The sequence below is a fragment of the Orcinus orca genome, chromosome 3 (genome assembly GCF_937001465.1).
Source record: "Orcinus orca chromosome 3, mOrcOrc1.1, whole genome shotgun sequence".
In the NCBI taxonomy this organism is placed as follows: domain Eukaryota; kingdom Metazoa; phylum Chordata; class Mammalia; order Artiodactyla; family Delphinidae; genus Orcinus; species Orcinus orca.
This window is the reverse complement of record NC_064561.1, coordinates 69790219-69812623: the sequence shown is the minus strand read 5'-3', so window position 1 is coordinate 69812623 and position 22405 is coordinate 69790219. Positions and strand designations below refer to the sequence as shown.

The following is a 22405-nucleotide window of genomic DNA, read 5'->3' as shown; positions in this document are numbered from 1 at the left end:
CCCATTTCACTCAGCCCCCATCACTCCCACCCCACCCCCAACCCCACCTCTGGCAACCACCTATCTGTTCTCTTTATACATGAGCTTGTTTTTTTTAAGACTCCATATATAAGTGAGATCATACGGTATTTGTCTTTCTCTGTCTGACTTATTTCACTTAGCATAATGCCCTCAAATTCCATCCATGTCATCACAAGCAGCACGAATTCATTTTTTTTAATGGCTGAATAGTATTCCATTGTATATATACACCACGTCTTCTTTATCCATTCATTCATCAATGGATACTTAGGTTGTTTCCATATCTTGGCTACTGTAAATAATGCTGCAGTGAACATGGAGGTGCATACATCTTTTCAAATTTCTGTTTTTGTTTTCTTTGGATAAATACCCAGAAGTAGAATTTCTGGATCCTGTGGTAGTTCTATTTTTAATTTTTTGAGGAACCTTCATACTCTTTTCCATAGTAGCTGCACCAGTTTACATTTCCAGTCATAGTAAACAAGTGTTCCCTTTTCTCCACATCTATGCCAACACTTGTTATTTCTTGTCTTTTTGATACTAGCCATTCTACAGGTGTGGGGTGATACCTCACTGTGGTTTTGATTTACATTTCCCTGATGATTAGTGATGCTTAGCACCTCTTCATGTACCTTTTGGCCATCTGTGTCTTTGGAAAAATGTCTATTCATGTCTTCTGCCCATTTTTTGATTATTTTTTTGCTATTGGGTTGTATGAGTTCTTTATATATTTTGGGAACTCCTTACCAGATATATGATTTGCAAATATTTTCTCCCATTCAGTAGGTTGCCTTTTCATTTTGTTAATGGTTTCCTTTGCTGTACAGAAGCTTTTTAGTTTGGTGTACCCCCTCCCCTTGTTTATTTTTGGTGGTGTTTTTGATTTTGGTGTCAAATCCCAAAAATCCAAGACTGATGTCAAGGAGCTTACTGTCTATGTTATCTTATATAAGTTCTATGGTTTCAGGTCTTACGTTCGTGTCTTTAATCCATTTTGAGTTAATTTTTGTGTATGGTGTAAGATAGTGGTCCATTTTCATTCATTTGCATGTGGTTGTCCAGTTTTCCCAACACCATTTATGGAAGATACTGTCCTTTACTAATGTGGTCTTGTCAAAACTAAGCCAGGGGGCTTCCCTGGTGGCGCGGTGGTTGAGAGTCTGCCTGCCGATGCAGGGGACACGGGTCGTGCCCCGGTCCGGGAGGATCCCACGTGCTGCGGAGCGGCTGGGCCCGTGAGCCATGGCCGCTGAGCCTGCGCATCCGGAGCCTGTGCTCCGCAACGGGAGAGGCCACAGCAGTGAGAGGCCCGCGTACCGCAAAAAAAAAAAAAAAAAAAAAAAAACTAAGCCAGAAAGAAAAGCCTACCAAGGCCAAAGTTAGAAGAATTTGAGCCTTAATAAGAATAATTGCAGTGAATTGAAGCACATTAAATAAGTTAAAATCCGTGCGTTCACAAAGACACCCAAGAAATCTCACTGGTCTCACCTTTGATTAATACTACAGATCTAACTCATTCTAAAAACCAGTAAATAAAGAAGCCTTTCCCATATGAACTCTACCTCAGGGTAACTAGTTACTTGTTATGAGGGGAAGTTTCTCACTAGAGAGGTATTTCATATAAAAAAATGAAGAAAAGATAGAAGTAGAATAGTATACCTTTAATGAAATTAGAGATCTAGGGGTAGGTAATGATCATCAGTGGCTGCTAACATCACAAAAGAGCCAACCAGAATTATATACCCTCTGATGAACTAATCTTGTCAAAAAGCTTAACTTGAATCAGATCAAGTGGGGATGGAAGAACATGTTAAATGACATCGTAAGAATGCAATCAGTGAAATGTAGAATGTAGATTACAGGACTATAGGACAAGTGGCACAGTTTCTTCAACAAATAAATTGCAAAGCAGAGGAAAAAGAGGCAAGGAAATCTATAGTTTAAAAGAGACTTAAGGGACATATCAACCAATATAGGGTGTGGCCGTTATTGGCTCCTGACTCTTTAACAGTTGAAAAAGTTATGAGACTTCCCTGGCAGTCCAGTGGTTAAGACTATGCGCTCCCAGTGCAGGGGGCCCGGGTTCAACCCCTAGTCAGGGAACTAAGATCCTGCATGCCACGTGGCGTGGTCAAAAAAAAAGTTTTTGAAAATATTGGGAAAATTTGAACATTCAAGTTTTTGCCATTAAGGAGTTGTTAATTTTTTTCGATATGATCATGATATTGTTATATTTTATAGAATAACCTTTTTAGAGGTACAATGTTAGAGTAAAATTATGATTTCTGGAATTTGCTTCAAAATAATCCAAAGGAAGATGGGAGAAAATATTAAAAGCTATAATAAGTTCCTGAATTGAACATTAAAAAATTGAAAAATAGAGTGTAAGAATTTGAGTGAAACAGCCAGTGTGGGCTGAATGGGGAAGGCTTCAGAGAAGAGGGTAGACCAAGGATACCTAAGATATGGAAAGGCATGACTGGGGAGATGGCTAAAGGCAAGGGGGGTACATGGACCAAGGCGTATGGCTTGAATTTAAGTAGTTAGACTAGTAAGGTAGATTGGTTTCCCATTTAGGAAATCTGTGGTTCTTAACCTTTTGGTCACAGATTCCTTCAAGAAATCAGTAAAAGCAATGGACCGTTTCCCCAGAAAAATTAATATTTGCAGTCTTGCATTTTACAATCAGTGGTTTATAGACCCCCTGAAGTCACTCACGTGGACTCCCCACTTACCAACCATTGCCCCAAATCTCTACGCTCTGGGTTAGGGGCTCCAAGAACCGGTTTAAGAGCTTACGGTTTAGGTGGGACATTTCCTGTTTCCTGTGGCCTCACTCAGCATTGAAAGTTTTAATTATTAAAGGTTGGTTCAGCTGCAGTATTCTCTTTAGTGTGAAGATAGATTTCCATTTCCTGACTTACTGCAGCAGAAATGGGATTGATGGTGCATTGTAATTAGGTTTAACAATATGAAATTGGTGATACTCAACCGTTTTTGACCTACTAAAATGGCTGTTTCAATGGTTCTTTCTGTAATTGCTACATTACCTCCTTCACAGGTTGAATAATGTATGTTGCCTTATAGCTCCTTTATCTAGGGCTTTCACTCATTTAATTGTTCTTCTGATACCAGAGGAAGGAAAGGTGGAGACATAGCCCTAACATAGCAGCCTTAGGACTGGAGAATGGAGTCACAGTGGTATCTGAAATAGTGAAGGGTCTTTGCTTTGAAGCAGTTTATTTTCAAAGTTTGAGTTGTCTCTTTACTCCCGATCTTCTCATGTACCATCTGTAAGAACTTGCTTTTCTCTTTACTGCTCCTTCTTGCTATAGAATCCCTAGTATAAACGTTATACTTAAAATTAAGCCACCGCCAGAGATTACTTATTAAAGGTATCTTAAGAATGAAGTGTGGAGCAAAGCGCAGAATTGATATCTTATTCTCCCTGGTAATTGATGCATTGATTAAGACACAAGACTTACATAGTATCCCTACCAATAATGTGTACATGACGCTGAGCACACGGAAATCACCAGGTGAATCTGAACAAAGGCCTCTTCTGTAAAACAAATGGCCTGTACCCTTCAAAACTATCAACATCATGAAAAGACAAAAAGGCAAAGGAACTATTCTTAGGAAAAGGAGATAGAACTAAATGCCATGTGCAATCTTTGATTTGACCTTAGATGAAAAAGTTGAGACAATCAGGGAAATTTTTATATGGACTATATATATGGTGGTAGTATATCAGTGCTAAATTTCCTGATTATAATATTTGCGGGGAGAATGTTAAGAGTGCTGAAAAATTTAGGCTGAAGTGTCATGATGTTCAGAAAATATATATAGAGTGAACACACAAGTGTGAAAGAGTGCAAATGTGGCAAAATGCAAATTGAATCTAGGTGAATGGTGTTTTGTGTGTTCATTATACCGTTCTTTTAATTTTCTAAGAACAGGTTTGAAATAAAAAGTTGAGAAAAAACTCCACTTGGATAAATTTTTTCAAGAGAGTCAGCAACAGAATTGGACTTTTACACCTATGAAGTATAAAAGAGGGTTGCGCATTTATTCTGGTCATTCGTATTCCCCCTTTGCTGGCCCAGGAATACCTCAGGCCACATTTTTAGTCCTCTAAACATTACTATTAATTTTTCCTTAAATTCTTTTCCTAATTAAGACTTATCTTTTACCAGTTAAGTTCTAATTTCTGGGTTTGGTTTGTTGCCCCTAGAACTCTTGACAGAGTATAATTTATACATAAACTTAAAAATTAAGGCCTTTCTCTCTCAAATGGAGAAACCAAACCACCGAAGAGTTTTGGACGTGGGAGAGACTGATTTGACAGAAGATTTGAGTGCTTAAGTGCCAAGCATTGTTCTAATGTTGGAAAATAGCAGTGAACAGAAGTTTCTGGCTTCTTGAAACTTAAAATGGTGGGTCTTAGTCCGTTCAAGCTGCCATAACAAAATAACACAGGCTGGGTAGGTTATAAACAAAATTTATCTTGCAGTTTTGAAGGCTGGAAAGTCTGAGATTGGGGTGCCAGCATGGTCAGGTGAGGGCCCTCTTCCAGGTTATAAATTTAAATGTGTCCTCATATGGTGGAAGGGGATCAGGGATTTCTAGAGCCCCTTTTAGTCATCTACCACCTCCCAAAGGCCCCACCTCCTAATACCATCACTGTAGGAGTTAGGATTTCAACATAGGGATTTGGGGGACCTAAAAATTCAGACCATAGCAATGGGGGGAAAGATAAATTAGGTGGTAATAACTGCTGTGGAGAAAGAGTAGGGTAAGGATAGGAAATGACAGGGACTTGAAGAAGGCAGCATGTTTTATGACATTTCAAAACCTTATGACTAAATTAGAAAAAAAAAACCCTTATGACTTATGAAAAAAGTGAGGGATGAGTCAGGTAGAAATCTGTGGGAGACTGTCCAAGCAAGGTCAAAGTATAGTAGGAGGGCAGGGGAAAAGAAAGGTATTCAGGGGTCAGATCACATGTGTTGTACTATTGTGTAGCAAGGGTGGAGTTTTAAATTGGGGAAGACAACTGGAATAATCCCAGGAAGTTTTCCTTTTGGGACCTATCAAGCACTTGCACCACAAAAGGAAGACTGTATCTGAATTTATAAATTTTTGTTCAAGGCTGCTTGTGCTGATTATTAGTTTTATTAGAAGGTAACCGAACTACTACTACATATACCACTCATGGCACAGCTTGAGATAGTATCTGTGGGTACCTGCCCAAGCAGCTCTTCTCCCCACCTCTCTGATAGAACCCATTTTGTTCAGGGTATGCTTGGCTCCTCTCACTGATCTCAAAGATGAAATCTTGAATAATATAAACCAGTAGTTCTGAATTGGGGTACTTTGGAAATGCTTGAGAGGCTTAGTTATCACAATGATTGGTAAACACTAGACACATTTAGTGAGCAAGGGCCAACCAGAGATGCTAATTATCTTCCCCAGCATGCCACAAAACAATCCTTCATAAAGAATTACTGCACACCCCACAAGGTTCCCACCAAGTGGTCGTGTGGCTGAAAATTTGAGCCTATTATTTCTCATATGAAACCTCAAGAAGCTTTTAAAAGGGTGTTAATAAACAATTTTCCAGAAATATAATTATCACATAAACAATCTCAATTTTTAAGAAATAAACTTAAGAAATAATTATTAAAACTAAAGTGAGTTCTAAGATGCAGTCACCTTCCTGGTTCTGAAGTTGTTAGCATGTGATATTTAGAACTACATTAGAGAAATTAGGACAAGGCAACTCACTGAGGATGAAAAAGCAAAACTATAGAAAGAATCTGGGTTCCTGTTATTGAGCCACTGAAATCACCTTAGGACTTAATAGTAGACGTGTTTCATTACTGTAAGCCAATTCTGGTTGGACTTATTTAGAGCAGAAAGCAGCCTGGAAATAGGAGGCCTGATTTTCATGTTAGAGATCTAAAGACTATTTCAACATTCCAAACCTTAGATGGGGCTAGGGAGAGAAAAAAAATAAAAGCCTCCTCTGAACCAGACTTGTCTTTGGTGATAATGCTTATTATACCAGCCTTCCCAAGTTTTCAATTTGTTAGAAATTCAAATGCCAGTGTTAGAAAATCCTGTATCGAGGTCAGGGAGTTGGGAAATGTGATTCATGTCATATTTCTGAAGCTAAATCTCAGGGCCTCATCCCTCACAGACAAGAGATCAAAATGCTTTTCCTATTTATTTTTTTAAAAATCCAGAATGGATCAAAAAGAACAGTCATCAGAGATACAGATGCCACTGACACAGGCCAAAGGGTAGCTAGGAAAGTATGCCTTCAGAAAGTTTGGGAGACTTGTGTTTTAGAAGCTGGACCTCACATAAATAGCTAGCTTAGTTTTCCATTGATTCAGCTTCCCCTGCCCTACCTCCCAACATGGCACAGCTAGCTGGCTTGCCTTGCAAGGCCTCAGTTGAAGAACTCCATATACACACAGGCTGGTACAGCAGTACTTAGGTAACTAGAAGGATCTCATCCCCCTATGGTCTCATTCCAGACCTGTCTTCAGCGTGTGAGATGGCTTCACCCCTTTGAAAATACAGCTACTTCAGCACAAAACAACGTTATAACTTTTCCCCCCATCTTACATGCAGCTGAAAAAGAATGACAGGCTAGGGACAGAATACTGTGAACTTTGTACTGTTGGGAATTATCACTTGTTAAATGATCATTAGCTAATGGTCACTAATTTACATATTCAGGAAATTATATATAGAGTACTGCAAAAACACAGTAGAAGATTGAAGTTTTGCCCATTTCAGCTCAGGAAATCCCTTCACTCCCAAGCATCATAATATGTTGTCCTTTCGACTCCAAAGTTTACTGCTGTTACTGTTTCTCTTCCTTTTGATCTTCCTTTTGCTCCCCAGTGCCAGAACTTCCAGAGCCTTCCCGCTCAGATGCCATCTGTAAGAAAACATTTGAGAATCACTTGTTTAATGTTAAGGGTGACAGTTTGCTCTCTGATGAACTAAAAACGAAAAAGCCATATCCTGCCTGTTCCACTCTCCCAGTTTTACTGATTTCTTCCCTTTGACCTCACCCTCCCTCCCTCCCTCCCTCCCTCCCACCCACCTAACGTAGTCAAGAAGGCAGGAAGAAGGATATTTCCAATTCCAATACTCCCAGTTCCATAAATGGCTATGTAGGAGCCATCAGTGACAGTAATCAAGAGCAGTTACATCAAGTTAGGAGCAAAATATTCATTGAGTAAAACAGCCTTGTACCTTTTTGTATGCCATTTCGAAGAGCTTCAATGATGCTTGCTGAAGGGAAGATGCTGCCTGCCTTATGTTTTCTCCTGTTTCACTGTCTTTTCGAGCGAGGAGCTCCCTCATTTTGGAAATCTCTTCTTTTAGCTTGTGGCACTTAAAAACAAAACAACACCAGACCCTCACTTTTTCTGGTTCTTATCCCATAACACACAGCAGAATGTTTAGAAACATTTTTTAAAAACTAAATTCCTATCAAGACCCACACAGAAAAAATGACCTTCACTGACATTGGTGACGATGCCTCCCAACTTCTTGAGCTATTTTAAAAGAGGGTTTACCTCATCAGCAGGCAATTGGTCCTTGAATTCTTCCATCTTGGTTTCTGTGTCATGAATGATTCCTTCAGCCATATTAACTGCTTCAACTCGTTCCTAAGAGAAATTAAAAATGTAGTATGAATGAAGACTTCCCAATCAACTAGTTGGCTGAATGTCCTCATTAAGAAGACAACATGAAAACTGCTACACACAGTTAACAGAGTATAAACAGTTAAGAGGGAGAAATCACTGTGGTCTGAGATGTCTGTAAGAGGTTTTAGCTGGATGCTGTAACATGAAAATTTTGATATGGGAAGACTGAGAATAAATAAGAAAGGCATTTCACATAGAAGTTAATGAGCAAAGTAATCACCTTCTTTCGCCGGTCTTCCTCAGCATACTTCTCTGCATTTTTAACCATATTTTCAATATCATCTTTGCTTAACCCACCGGAAGACTGGATCACAACTATAGTGAAAAGAAGGCACCTCATTATTTCCCAGGAAAACTATATGCTTCTTCCTCTACTGTATTAAGAAAAAGAATCCTCCTCTTCAAAGTAGCTGTCTTGATGTGCATTATGAAGAAGGGGAATATCCTATTGTTCTACAATAAGCAGAGGGAAACCAAGGGTCTAAAATATACAGAGAACAACTAACTGTCCTACCTACCAAAACTTCAGCAATCCAGAGGCTCAGTGCTTGCCTTTTTTGGGGGAATAAACACCATACCTTTTAATGTGACACTGATACCTGAGGAGAAAGAGGGCAAAGAGGACTCATCATCCTCCCCTGAGGCTAAGGGAAAAGATAATGCCCAATCTAGAGGGTCTAGTTCCCAACAGAGAGAAGTCCCTCACCTCACTCTTACAGTCTTAATAAATAAGAGTACTTACTCTGCTGCTCGCGTCCTGTACCCTTATCTTTGGCAGAAACATGTACAATCCCATTGGCATCAATGTCAAATGTAACTTCAATCTGAGGGACTCCACGAGGGGCTGGGGGAATCCCAATCTAGAATAAATAAATACCAGAGTAAGCTCCTCTCACAAAGGGGTCCAATGCTCTATTTCCAAAACCTATACGGTCTTCTGGGGAAGAAATTACTTGGTTTCTGGGAGGAACAAGTGAAACTTTCACTTAAATGTACAAAAACATGAGTTTGTCGGTGAGGGTGGTAATTTTATTGCTGCTTGAAATAAACAGGACTCATACTAGTGAAGGCTGGCTATAGCAAGTAACCACAGTGGCTTTATGTACCTAAGGATACACAATGCGTGAAGAGTAAACTTTTCCATCATTCATCCCAACAAGCAATAAGCGATGCTGACTAGAAGCCAGTAACAAGGGACTTCCCTGGCGGTCCAGTGGTTAAGACTCTGCACTTCCATTGCAGAGGGCACAGGTTCAATACCTGGTCAGGGAACTAAGATCCCACATGCCACAGAGCATGGCCAAAAAAAAAAGACGACGATGACAAAGTAGCAGCAGTATCAAATGTCTTTAAAAGTAGTAAAATAGTAATCAGGAATTTCTTCTAATAAGCACTGTTTATGAACATTTCCCTGGCTTTTACAAGCTTCTTTATTTAGTTCCTAAGGCACAAGAAGCAGGGCTTTCAGGTAAAAACTGAAGCCATGGTTATCCAGTTGCAGAATTCATTTGAATACTATGCTAAGATAACACAGACTACGTCTGTCAGCAGTTTATGGTAACATTAGGGGTTAGAATAGTGTAACTTCACCATAAAAAAATGAACATAACATTCATGATTCCCAATACCTACCAAAGTAAACTGTCCAAGAAGTTTGTTGTCTCCAGCCATCTCTCTTTCACCCTGACACACTTTAATCTCCACTTGAGTCTGTCCATCAGCAGCTGTAGAAAACACCTAGGGAGAAAAAGGAAACTTGCTGGGTTGGCAGCCTGATTTTTTTTTTTCCCAGCCTATTCCCCCTTACAAAGTGCAACAAACCAAAGGAAGAAATTCACCTCCCAACACTGGAAGAATCCTAATGTACACTATGTTCAGAACAAAGGCTTATGTCTTTACAGAGAACAGGAGTAGGATTAGCACAGCAAAAGGGCATACAATAGCTATTGTTTTCAGCTAAGCAAAGGCATTGTACAAAGATGCAGCATTAGCACAGAAGGCCTCAAGAGAAGGAGCTATAAAAAGCGAGATGTTGAAACATGCTCATCCAAAGAAATGGGTCAGAGAGAGGACATTTATTTTATGCTCATAGTCACAGGAAATCACCACACACTTCAGAATGATGTGTTGGCAATACGTCACTTCAAACATAGCAATAGCCATAGTTCTTTCAGAAAAACACCAAACCTGAGAAAGGAAATAATTCTTAATCTAAGACCAAGCCATTGTCCAAATAACCCTGGCTTGATATCTCAGAACCCCTATCGTTCTCCAGGAAGACAAGCAAACTCCCTTAGTCTCAGCCACGCCATTCTTTTTACTGCCTTTGAGAACAAAAGAGTATAGGAATTCAGTCTCAAATAATGAGGCTCCTTCTGGCAATTATTATCCTGAGAAGGAGAGACTACTGATGACTTCCCTAAAATTATCACCACTGGCTGACAGAAAGAGAACTTTTCTAGGAACAAAAGAGAACAAAGGACAAGATTCTTACCACCCCTCCATATTCAACTAGTATGGACTGCAAAACATAAAGGAAAGTTTTCTAGGAAAAGCTCACAGAAGTGGCTACAATCACATCCTCACAGAACCTAATATCTCTGTGACAAAGTAGGGTGGGGTGGCTTTTACCTGGCTCTTCTTGGTTGGAATAGTGGTGTTCCTGTTAATAAGCTTGGTGAAGACACCTCCCAGAGTCTCAATACCCAGAGACAGGGGAGTGACATCCAAGAGTAGCACATCTGTGACATCACCAGCCAACACACCTCCCTGAATGGCAGCTCCAATGGCCACAGCCTCATCAGGATTGACAGCTTTACTTGGGGCTCGGCCAAAGAGATCCTGCACAGTCTGCTGAACCTGAGCACCAAGAAAAAAGAACCTTGTCACTCACTACTCAGGGCAGTTGCCTGAGAAGAGGAGAGTAGCACGTGTGTCCTGAGTCCCCACCAGGTCTCAGGACAGGGTGCTTCAGATCCAAGAACGTTTACTCAAATTATTTTGTAGTTGAGTTCTTGTTAATGAGTTAAGTATATTATTTGGTTACACATATACTTTACTCTTGAGTATCTCATTCATAGCCCTTTTAAATTTGGGAACAATTTGCCTAAATTTTTTTATCTGGTTTCAAGCAACACATCAAATTAGAAATACAAGGTACAAGGCAAGGGGACTTAATTTGTATAGTCCAAGTCCTCTTCTACATATCAACTAAAAATCAGCTTAACAGAAGCAGTAGTAATTCAATACTGGTGCAAGTATGAGGCATGTTTTCCCCTCCTGCTTATTTTACTAATGCTAGGAAAAAGTTCTATTTGAGTAACATCTGGGATAATTTGTTAACATAAAAATATCTGCCTGGTTCAAAGCCTCTCCTTTTCACTTCAGATTTATTGTATGCATCATTTTCCTAAGCACAAGTACTCCAAAGGAAAAATTATGAAAATCAAGGCCCAAGATAGTTCTGTTCAAGCAAGAATTACACCATCAACAGGTTCTGTGCTCAGTTATTAGTTTTCCACACACCTGTCTTTTCAGAATGATGTGTTGATAAAATGCATCATTGCACAAATCTCTGTTGAAGAGATGCCTTTAGAAACCCCAAACACTATACTGCAAAACACATGTCCAAAATTGCCCATAGAGGCTAGTTAATACCAGGATGTTAAGCTGTCTCTGACCGCAAACTTTGTTTCATTCCTAAAAATTCTATAAAACTGAAGTTCAGGATCCTCCTTGCTACTACCCCAAAGACATTCCCCCCTTTCCTAATCCTTTTTTTAAAATACACTTTAAGAACTCTTTAGCAAGGGCACAAATTCATCCGTCTTTCAGGTCAGCGTGGTAGAAAGGCCACATATTCATGTCCCTACACAACATAAGCCATATGTTATGTCCTAATAAATCATTATGTGTTGGCCCTCTCTGCGCTCTATGTCAAGAATTCCATGGGTCCTTACCTTGGGCATCCTAGTCATGCCACCAACCAGAATCACTTCTCCTATGTCACTTTTGCTGACTTCTGCATCTTGCATGGCTTTTTGGCATGGAGCTATGGTCCTTTTGATTAGATCAGTAACAATCCCCTCAAACTGAGCCCGGGTCAGCTTCATATTCAAATGCTTGGGTCCAGAGGCATCCATTGTAAGGTATGGCAAATTGATGTCAGTCTGCAAAGGAAGCAGGGAGACCAGTAGTGAAGTCTCTTTATTACTTCAATTAAAGACTATACCCTAGGAAAGGAAGACTCTGAAAGCCACAGTGAGGGTCAGACACTTTAAATGAATGGCCACCAAAGACAGTGACTCTTTAAGATTCAACCTCTTATCTTCCCAGAAGTAAACACTATAAATCTGTTATTAACAATGGAGAAAGGAATAGAGAAGCAGGAAAAATCCCCATTCAGGTGAAGAACACTCTGTCCTGCTATTAAAAATATATTAAGGGGCTTCCCTGGTGGCGCAGTGGTTGAGAGTCTGCCTGCCAATGCAGGGGACACGGGTTCGTGCCCCGGTCTGGGAAGATCCCACATGCTGCGGAGCGGCTGGGCCCGTGAGCCATGGCCGCTGGGCCTGCGCATCTGGAGCCTGTGCTCTGCAACGGCAGAGGCCACAGCAGTGAGAGGCCTGCATACCACCAAAAAAAAAAAAAAATATATATATATATATATATATATATTAAGAATCACACTACTGTGTTCTTTTACCAAGTTTTAAAAAATTTCCTTGCACATTAAGAAAAATGTGAATGGTATGCTCTGAACCAAATAATCTGCCACTAAACCAGGGCTTTGCAAGTTTCAGGAAGATGGTTAAGAAAGCTACAACAAAAATGCTAAAGAGAAGTACAAGGACTGACTACTGCTATCACATCCCCAGAGAGTAGCTAACACTGCTACAGTCACACCATGTAACATACAGTATTTAATAAGCCTAAAATCCTGATAAGGCATGGATTAAGAATATTTAGACTAACAAAACTCATTACTAAACATGCAGAAACAGATGTCTCGGGGTGAACCCCCAGGAAAAGAGGTTGTGCATGCTGCCCCTCAAACTTCACAAAGCAAGGCCAACAGGGAATAAAGACTGAAGGGAGCAAATCCTTAACCAGCTTTCTTCAGGTAGAGTACCCTGGACAGATAAGTGCTTTACAGGGAAAATCAACACATCTTTTGTAAATGATACTGGATATAGTTTCAAGAACACCAATAACAATTTTCTCTTTCTTTGCAAAATGTTAACAAACCGCATCAGTAAATAAAATTATCTATAGTAATGCAATCCAACAGAACTTTCTGTGGCAATGGGAATGTTCTCTATCTCTGCTTTTCGATCCAGCAGCCACTAGTCACATGTGGCTGAATACTTGAAATACAGCTAGTGGAACTGAGAAATGGAATTCTTAAAAATTGTATTTAATTTTAAATAGCCACATGTAGTTACTGTATTAGTGCAGTTCTATATGCTATAATGACCAGGTGAAAAACTCCAGGGTTCTCCACCCTCGAAAGCCAGTTCCACCATGAAGTTCTGTCCCTCTTCTCTCTCAATTCCAACCATGTATCTCTCACTACCACACTCTGGTCCAAGTCCTTCCTCTCTCACCACCTGGTGTGCTGCAATAGCCTCCCAACATTTTCCCACACCCACTCAGGCTGCCACAAAGAGCACTCCACCTCAGAGTGCTTTCACCAAATCTGACCATGTTACTGGCCCACCTTAAAAATTTTCAGTTGTCTGTTGTCATTATCTCAGGAAAGATACCAAATCCCCAATCTATAAAGCCTCTAGCCTTATCGTCTATGCTCCTCCTGCCAGTCTAGTCTGTACTTCAGCCACACTGACCCTTACTCAGGTCTTTACCCGAGAACCTCATACTTGCCTGACCCTTTATCTCTTCCTGATTAACTCACCTTACAGAAGCTCTCCTAATTATGTCAAACACCTGTCAGGTTCCTTTATTATAAATCTAACTTTGCCTTTTTAAAAAAACAAAACACATGCATACATTTAGAATACCACTTACTATTTACTACACATTGTCCTAAGCATGTTATATGTATTAATTTACTAATCCTCTCAACTCTAAGGGGGAATGGAACACTAATTATCCTCATTTTATAGAAAACAGAAATGTTAAGTAATTCATTCAAAGTCACACAGCTAATAAGTAATGAAATAAGGACTTCATCTCCACCAGTCTGCTTGCAGAGTAACTCTTTTTTTTAAAAATTTATTTATTTTTTTGGCTGCGTTGGGTCTTCTCTGGGTGCAGCGAGTGGGGTCTACTCTTCATTGCGGTGTGCGGGCTTCTCATTGCGGTGGCTTCTCTTGTGGAGCACAGGCTCTAGGTGCATGGGCTTCAGTAGCTGTAGCACGCGGGCTCTAGAGCGCAGACTCAGTAGTTGTGGCGCACGGGCTTAGTTGCTTTGCGGCATGTGGGATCTTCCTGGACCGGGGCTCGAACTCGCGTCCCCTGCATTGGCAGGCAGATTCTTAACCACTGTGCCACCAGGGAAGCCCCAGAGTAACTCTTAACCTCTACATTACTTCTGATGTTTACTAATATAATGTTCTCGGGCTTCCCTGGTGGCACAGTGGTTGACAGTCCACCTGCCGAAGCACGGGACACGGGTTCGTGCCCCGGTCCGGGAAGATCCCACATGCCGTGGAGCAGCTGGGCCCGTGAGCCATGGCCGCTGGGCCTGCGCATCCGGAACCTGTGCTCCGCAACGGGAGAGGCCACAACAGTGAGAGGCCTGCGTACCGCAAAAAAAAAAAAAAATAGTGTTCTCATTAGTGTCCACCTCCCCAAACCACATTATAAACTCAAGGGTAATAAATGCTTCTATAAATTTAACCTACAGACTTACAATCACACATGCACAAACATTAATGTACAAGGGTGGTCAATACACCTTGCCATAATAGCAAAATGGTGGAAAACAATCCAAATATCTATTAATAGGATAGAGCCACAGTAAAACTAACCAATGTCCCGTTTCATACAGTGACAACCCCTGGGAAGAATTATAAGCTATCCTCTGGTACTGCCACATATTTCAGCCCCAACCATCGTGCTGCAAATTCTGACAGCAGGACAAGGGAATACCATCAACTTCATGGATGACCCTGTACAGCTTTGTCACTCCTTATAGCTGCTATTAAAAAGAAAAAAAAAAAAAGAAAAAAAAAATCCAGATGTGACTGAAGGTCACCCACTTTACCAACACAATGACAGATGCTATAAATACCTCTTCCCTTCCCAGAGTGCTAAAGTTGCTCCAGTTCTGAAAGATGAAGCCTCCCTTTGCCTTAACCACTAAGAACAGAATAACAGTATGTTAGGTCCGTGTCAGGGATATAGCAAGATGGCAGGAGATCTAATTCCAGGTTCTCAGGTGGCAGCAGGAAAGCAAATCATAACCTCTGATTTGGGTGCTTCAGCTCACCCATAAAAAACATAATGCTCCTTTGCTAATGGAAAGGCTTTTTATCACCAACCAGAAAGCTGTTAAAAGAAATCTGACTGACATTATGCCAATTAGAATATGCTATTCGAGTAAACTCAGGCTGAAAAGATCCATCAAGACTGGTGGAATTTGTCCACGTCTCACCTGCACAGATGAAGAGAGTTCACACTTGGCCTTCTCAGCGGCTTCCCGAACCCTTTGAAGCGCCATGTTGTCTTTGGTCAAATCAACCCCTGTCTACAAAGTGAAGACACACAATATATTAATGTTAAGAAAATAAATGCTACTTAAATTGCAGTGGTAAGGTGTAACAAAACAAAATAGAGCCATACCGTTATAAACAAGCAGAAATTACTTATTGCCTTTAAAAATCTATAGGAAAAAAGAAGACCTACTTTGAAAAAGAAATATGTGTCTGGAGTTAGAGGATGAACTGTTCTCAGTTCTTTCCAGCTGTAGAATTCTAGCTCAAAAAAGGAGTTCCCATAATTCCTTTTCCAAAGTTTGCTTTACACCACTTCCCTTTTATATAAGATCTACTTTAATACCTGTTTTTGCTAACCAAATGAAATCTAAAAAGGATTTTCACTTTTACAAAAAAGGCAAAAAGGACAAATAATGTTCAGCGTTTGCTTTGCAGCGAGCCATTACAGAGGCAGTGTGCACCCCAAGCTTCTTCCCCAGTAACTACACTTATTTGAGCACCAAACCACCACCATAGCTTTGAACTGTCTGTGAGCATACAACCATTTATGTTGTGCATCCGTTAGCAAAATGTGTAGCTTCACGACATTTCAGCTTATCAAAAATTTCGCAGGCTCAATTTTCAGATAGTGAGGGAAACCTACACAGTCATCCCTTGGTATCTGTGAGGAATTGGTTCCAGCAACCCCAAATCCAAAGATATTCAAAGTCCCTTATATAAAATGCCATAGTACTATTGTACACCAGGTGCTATAGCCTTTTTTTTTTTTTTTTTTTTTTGCGGTACGCGGGCCTCTCACTGTTGTGGCCTCTCACAGGCTCCAGACACACAGGCTCAGTGGCCACGGCTCACGTGCCCAGCCGCTCCGCGGCATGTGGGATCCTCCCGGACCGGGGCACGAACCCATGTCCCCTGCATCGGCAGGCAGACTCTCAACCACTGTGCCACCAGGGAAGCCTGCTATAGCCTTTTGTTGTTTGTTTCCAATTTGAAGCTACGATAACCAGAATAGTTCAGAGCACCCATGGAACTACAATGCAATTTCAGTGGCCTATTCAACACTCTCTTAAGGGAAAAAAAAATCGTAAAACAAAGCAAATAGCAGTCCGAACAAAGAAATTCTCAGTATTCCAATGTGTACATATTAACCACACTGGTAACTAACCTCTCTTTTGAACTCCTTCACAATGTGACGCAGCAAGGCCTGGTCAAAGTCTTCACCACCTAAAAAAGTGTCTCCATTGGTGGATTTCACCTCAAATACTCCTTTCTGGATTTCCAGTATGGAAATATCGAAAGTTCCACCACCTAAATCATATACGGCAATGCTAGAAAGGAAAAAGGCCGTCAGGAACAAAACTCATCACAGCGTATGGATTTCAGTAACCAAACCAACATAAATTTGGCTATTTCCCCCCCAGGTATAATTATGAAAGTTGATGACTGCATAAGTGATGTATGTCTTAACAGGTGGCCCTAATAGCAACATGTAAAACATACATACAGTTAAAATGAAATGTTAAAAAGCAAAAACCACTCTTTTGGATGAATACTTGCCAACAGGCATACCAAGGGGAAAAAATGACCACAGCCAGTACTTTAAAAAGAAAACGTAATCAAGGGACAATCTTGAAATGAATGAAAAACACAGACCATAAAAGCCTTGGGAAAAGGTCAAGGCAGTACATTTCCAGTCTAAGTATAAGGCTCAATCACCATGAAATCAAGATGATGATTTAGGGTAAGTTTCAAGGTTCCATGCACTTAAGTCTCACAAATCTAGGTGGAATTCACTGCACAAACTTACATTTTGTCTTCTGATTTGTCTAGACCATAGGCCAGAGCAGCCGCTGTGGGTTCATTAATTACCCGAAGCACATTTAATCCAGATATCTGGCCAGCATCCTTAGTGGCCTATAAAAAAAGAAAAAAGCATTTTCCACCGTGTCCCAGGTACCATTAATTTCCTGAATAAAAATGCTAATTGGGGGGCTTCCCTGGTGGCAGCAGTGGTTAAGAATCCTGTTGCCAATGCAGGGGACAAGGGTTCGAGCCCTGGTCCAGGAAGATTCCACATGCCGCAGAGCAACTAAGCCCGTGCTCCACAACAAGAGAAGCCACAGCAATGAGAAGCCCACATACCGCAATTAAGCGTAGCCCCCGGTCGCTGCAAATAGAGGAAGCCCATGTGCAGCAACCAAGACCCAATGCAGCCAAAAATAAATAGATAAAAACAAATTATTAAAAATAATTAAACTCACCTGTCTCTGAGAGTCATTGAAATACGCTGGGACGGTGATCACAGCATTTTTTGCTGTATGCCCCAAGTAATTTTCTGGAAAAGCAATCAATGAAAATCATTCATGAGACCCTATCAGATGAAACAGGCTACAATTACTAATGTAGCCTAACAACCTGTGTCACTCTCTTGAGGTCACAAACAGCACCCAATAGTTTTTAACATATGACCTAACATGAAGAGACCTTGTAGGAAAACACTCCAATTTAAAAAACCCAAGATCTCACCTTTAACATGTTAGTGAAGGCTCACCAGCTACAATGACCTAGTTTTAGATTTAAAAGAGCCACTCGTTTCTTAAATGGGAAGTTTTATCTAACAGATACAAAAACTTAATGTGTAGTCTTTTGATTTCCCTTCTGGAAAAAAGAAACAAGCAAGCCACCATTAGGAAAACTTGGAAGAGAAATTCAATTTGTAGGGAAAGAGTAATAAAGTTTTGCCATTCCTAGGTATTCTGTATAAAAGCCACTGCAGACTCATCCAAAGGACACTGAAGTATGGAAGCCAGTGATCTCAGAGGAATCATGCTGTTCTCTAAATTTTCCCAGATATGAACTAAGCTATCTCACCTGCAGTCTCTTTCATCTTCATCAACACAAATGCTCCAATCTGACTTGGGGAATAGAGTTTTCCATGAGCTTCAACCCAGGCATCGCCATTAGAGGCACGGACAATTTTAAAAGGAACATTTTTACTGAAAGACACAAAAATTGTACTGAAGAAACATGCCAGCCCAACCTACCATGAGGTTACCATACACCATGAAAGCCCATCTTCCACCCCAAGAGATCCATGGCCAACAAATGAGAACTTCAGGAATTTGTTTAATGAAAACCTTTAGAAAGCACCCATTAACATGTAAAAACATCCTGATGAATTGAAACATGAACATTCTTCTCACCAAAAATGTATGCAGCTGCTTTGGAAAGCGGTAACATATAGGTATATATGACCTAGCAATTCCATTACTAGATGTCTACCCAAGAGAAATGAAAATACATGTCCACACAAAAACCTATACACAGGGCTTCCCTGGTGGCGCAGTGGTTGAGAGTCCGCCTGCCAATGCAGGGGACACGGGTTCATGCCCCGGTCTGGGAAGATCCCAAATGCCGTGGAGCGGCTGGGCCCGTGAGCTATGGCCGCTGAGCCTGCACGTCTGGAGCCTGTGCTCCGCAACGGGAGAGGCCACAACAGTGAGAGGCCCGCGTACTGCAAACAAACAAACAAACAAAAAACCCTATACACAAAGCATTATTCATATTAGCCAAAAAGTGGAAAGAACCCAAATGCCCATTAACAAACAGATAAACAAAATGCAGTATGTATGCATACAATGGGATATTATTTGGCCATAAAAAGGAATGAAATACCGATACACGCCACAACAAGGATGAACCTTGAAAACATTTGATCAGTATCAAGATGGCGCCTATGCCATTATCTACCTTATGTGTTTAACGCCAATTTATGTGGTCCAGAAATGACTAGCCAGATGTTCATGTATCATGTCACACATAGCAAAGACCTAATCTGTGAAGGCAAAATTGAATTTTTTGAAGGATACCCTTTTGGCAGGAGCAGGGCCTGTCCCAAGAGATCCTGCTGGTAAGATTCATCTATTTAGCCTTTGCATATAAATACATTTTTGCTATTACTCACATGTCTTTTTGAACTTCTGGGTCATCATATCGCCGGCCAATGAGACGCTTGGTAGCATAGAACGTGTTGTTTGGGTTGGTGACAGCCTGTCGCTTGGCCGGCATGCCAACAAGTCGCTCACCATCTGCTGTAAAGGCTACAACTGAAGGGGTGGTTCTGGCACCTTCAACATTCTCTAGCACCTAAAACTCCCAAGATAGGACAGAGAATGAGGTTCCAGTCACCACTACTGTCTTTGTACCAATCATTTAAGACACAAAACAAATATTAAAGAACAGTACTAATGGGCATACTTTTCTGCTCTGTGAATGCTGATATAGTAAGCAACTACTATTGCAGATTCAAACAACCTACAACTAAGAACATCCAAGAAACAGGAATAAATATAAATCACATCTTTCATACTCAATGTTTGGACAACGTAATCTTTCCTTCCATACGGAGAGTTAAATCTACTTCTGATTTTTTGGTGATGCCCACAAGTTTCAGGCATTAAAAAAACTGCCAACAAGGAATTCAAAAATCCAGGTGCTCCAAATATTCTTGAAGAGAACCAGGTGGGAATAAAGATTTCACAAACAAAGGAGCAACAGCCTCTACTTCCTCCAGAAGGAAGTAAAAAACATGCCTTACTTAGGATGCAGCCTATGCATTATTTGGAGCTCCACTTGCTTCTAGACTGTTCCTGCACCTTTAGCCTTTGTTTAACTGACTTACAAAAAAGCAGAACGTTAATTACAGAAGTAATCAACAGCACAAGTCATCCCAATGGGTCCTAATGGTAACTTAGTAGTCTTACATCTATACTAGGACACACTTAAATCCTGGGAAGTCAAATCCATTCATTTATTACCAGCATACAATTAAGCACAAAGATTCACCTCACAAGAGTCTTAAGAGTTTAAAAGCAGCTTTGAAAATGTCCCTTATCTAAGCCAAAGGACGCAGAATTCTGAATTGTGTACTGGTTACCACTACATGATCCAGAGCTTCCAATCATGCTCACCTTTGCTTGTTTACCTTCCATAACTGCCACACAGGAGTTGGTAGTACCCAAATCAATACCAACAACTGCTCCCTTGATTGCTTCTGATCTGTAAGACATTTAAAACAATGCTATGATTAATTATCTTAACAGTGATCTCCAAAATGGTTGTAGAAAAACATAAGAAAACAATATTTGTTACTGTGGCAAAATGCATATTCTATAAATAAACTTAGCTGTGTCTTTTTTTCTGAGTGAAGTAATTAATCACAAATTTAGAGACCATTGCTCTGGGGCTTAACATTTGTTATCTTAACGCTAAAGGAAATGAAATTATACTTACACATAGTCCCGCCTTGAAACAATTCTAAAAGCTTCATGACTAAAGCCATTCCAGCCATCCTTAAAAACAAACAAAAAAAGGATCAGCCATGAACTACACATGAAAACTTGCGCTTGTTTTAATTATTCTTCTGAAGAATACATCAAAGGTTGAGACTTTCATTCTGTTCACTGAGTGGTTACCATGTATAAAATATACTGAAATAAAATATTTCATATCTAAGAGACATTATGGTACTGAAACAAACAAGCCTAATAAAGTACAAATTTTCCCAATGAAATCAGAGAAATAAATTGATATAAAATTATATTGAATTACATTACCAAAGGGTCTCTCAACCTTGGCACTATTGATTTTGAACAAAATCTTTGTTGGGAGTTGGGCCGTTCTATGCACTGCAGAATGTTTAGCATCAACTTGGGCCTTTACAACTAGAACCTAGTAGTAGCATGGCTACCCAGGTTGTGACAACCAAAATTATTTCCAGACTGTGCCAAATATCCCGTGGAGAAGCAAAAATACATTAAAATACTACTCAATTTCATCATCAGGAGCAGTGTCTACCTAAGACCCACATATGTTACGTGTTGCAGGTACAGATTTAACTTAATCAGAGACATTTCCCCTGACCTTGACAAGCTGCTGCTTTAAGGGAACTAGAATTGGTAATTTTGTAAAATCAGTTTACGAGGGAAAAAAAAAAAATGTCAGGAGTGGCTTCCCATCAGTGTCAAAGACCTTTATTACAATCTCATCTCAGGCTACTTCCAAGTCTTCTTTTACCCAACCTGAGAGCAAAGAAACACAATTCCTGTTTCCCCAAAAGGTATGTTTTTAGTCTTACACGATAATGAACAACTATTCCATGGCCTTTTCCTGATTTGCTCATTTTTTCTGAAATAACGGAGAACAAAATTCTGGGGAGCTAACTAGTCAAATGTTTGTAAGCAAGAAAATCAGAGCTTGATTTTTAATTTACTGCTCAGATGCTCTTCCTTCCTTCGTTGTATCATAGCAACGGGGTCCTCGCACACTCTGCATTTCACGGCGAACAATCGTCCTTCTACTCAAGACCAAAACTGTAATCGTCTCAAAAGGACTAATCAAGACCACTGCCCGCTACTCGATGAGATAAAACTCTAGGCTCCCAAGGAGTGTGACTCAGCAGGGCCTGAAACAGGAACGCAAAACCCTGAATGAGGCCTTGAACCGGCAGCAATGAATACTGAACGTCCATTATTTTCCGTCTCTCCCCGAGGATTCTGACCCCGAAGGCCGCGGCCTGCCGCACTGAGTCCCAAGGCCGTGAGCCCCTCGGGGAAGGCCCAGCAGTCCCTTACCTGGTGGCGAGCGGCTGGGGGGCCCCGGGAGGCTGCGGCGCCGACAAGACGAGCTACTGCGGCTCGGCTGGCGCTTATCATGGCTGCTAAATGGTGGAAATACGAGACAGCAAACACGCGCTCCGGCCACCGAGAATTGCGCGGCGCGGCGATGCTAGCGCTTCTGGAAACCTCCAACTACGTGAGGTGGGGGGCGGGGTTTGATCGCTGCGGCCTGGAAGCCCGCTCTTCCGCTGAGGCGCCGCCCGCGCCGCCTGATAAGATAATACCTGAACGCTGCTTCCGGAGTCAGGGCCTATGGCTAATACGCTTCGGGGCATGATGGCAGGTTAAAGCGTGT

General features: G+C 40.9%; 1 protein-coding gene, 1 long non-coding RNA gene and 1 other non-coding gene across 3 annotated transcripts in view; 1 reads left to right on the top strand and 2 right to left on the bottom strand.

The window, feature by feature from the left end:
* LOC117197556 (uncharacterized) overlaps positions 1-22405 on the top strand; it is a 90755-nt gene that overhangs the window by 43788 nt on the left and 24562 nt on the right. The gene's annotated exons all lie outside the window — the stretch shown is intronic.
* HSPA9 (heat shock protein family A (Hsp70) member 9) lies at positions 6238-22250 on the bottom strand. The gene is made up of 17 exons (XM_004282061.3): positions 22066-22250; positions 20726-20784; positions 20404-20491; positions 19398-19579; positions 18305-18429; positions 17695-17768; positions 17241-17347; positions 16599-16761; positions 15373-15465; positions 11714-11923; positions 10386-10613; positions 9387-9491; positions 8497-8614; positions 7975-8069; positions 7623-7715; positions 7297-7437; positions 6238-6976 (listed from the first exon to the last, which is right to left on the bottom strand). The coding sequence occupies exons 1-17, from the start codon at positions 22144-22146 to the stop codon at positions 6899-6901; spliced, it is 2040 nt and encodes a 679-aa protein (XP_004282109.1). The 5' UTR covers positions 22147-22250; the 3' UTR covers positions 6238-6898.
* On the bottom strand, positions 11252-11322 carry LOC117197570 (small nucleolar RNA SNORD63). The gene has a single exon (XR_004478249.1). It is a non-coding gene; the product is annotated as a small nucleolar RNA SNORD63 (small nucleolar RNA).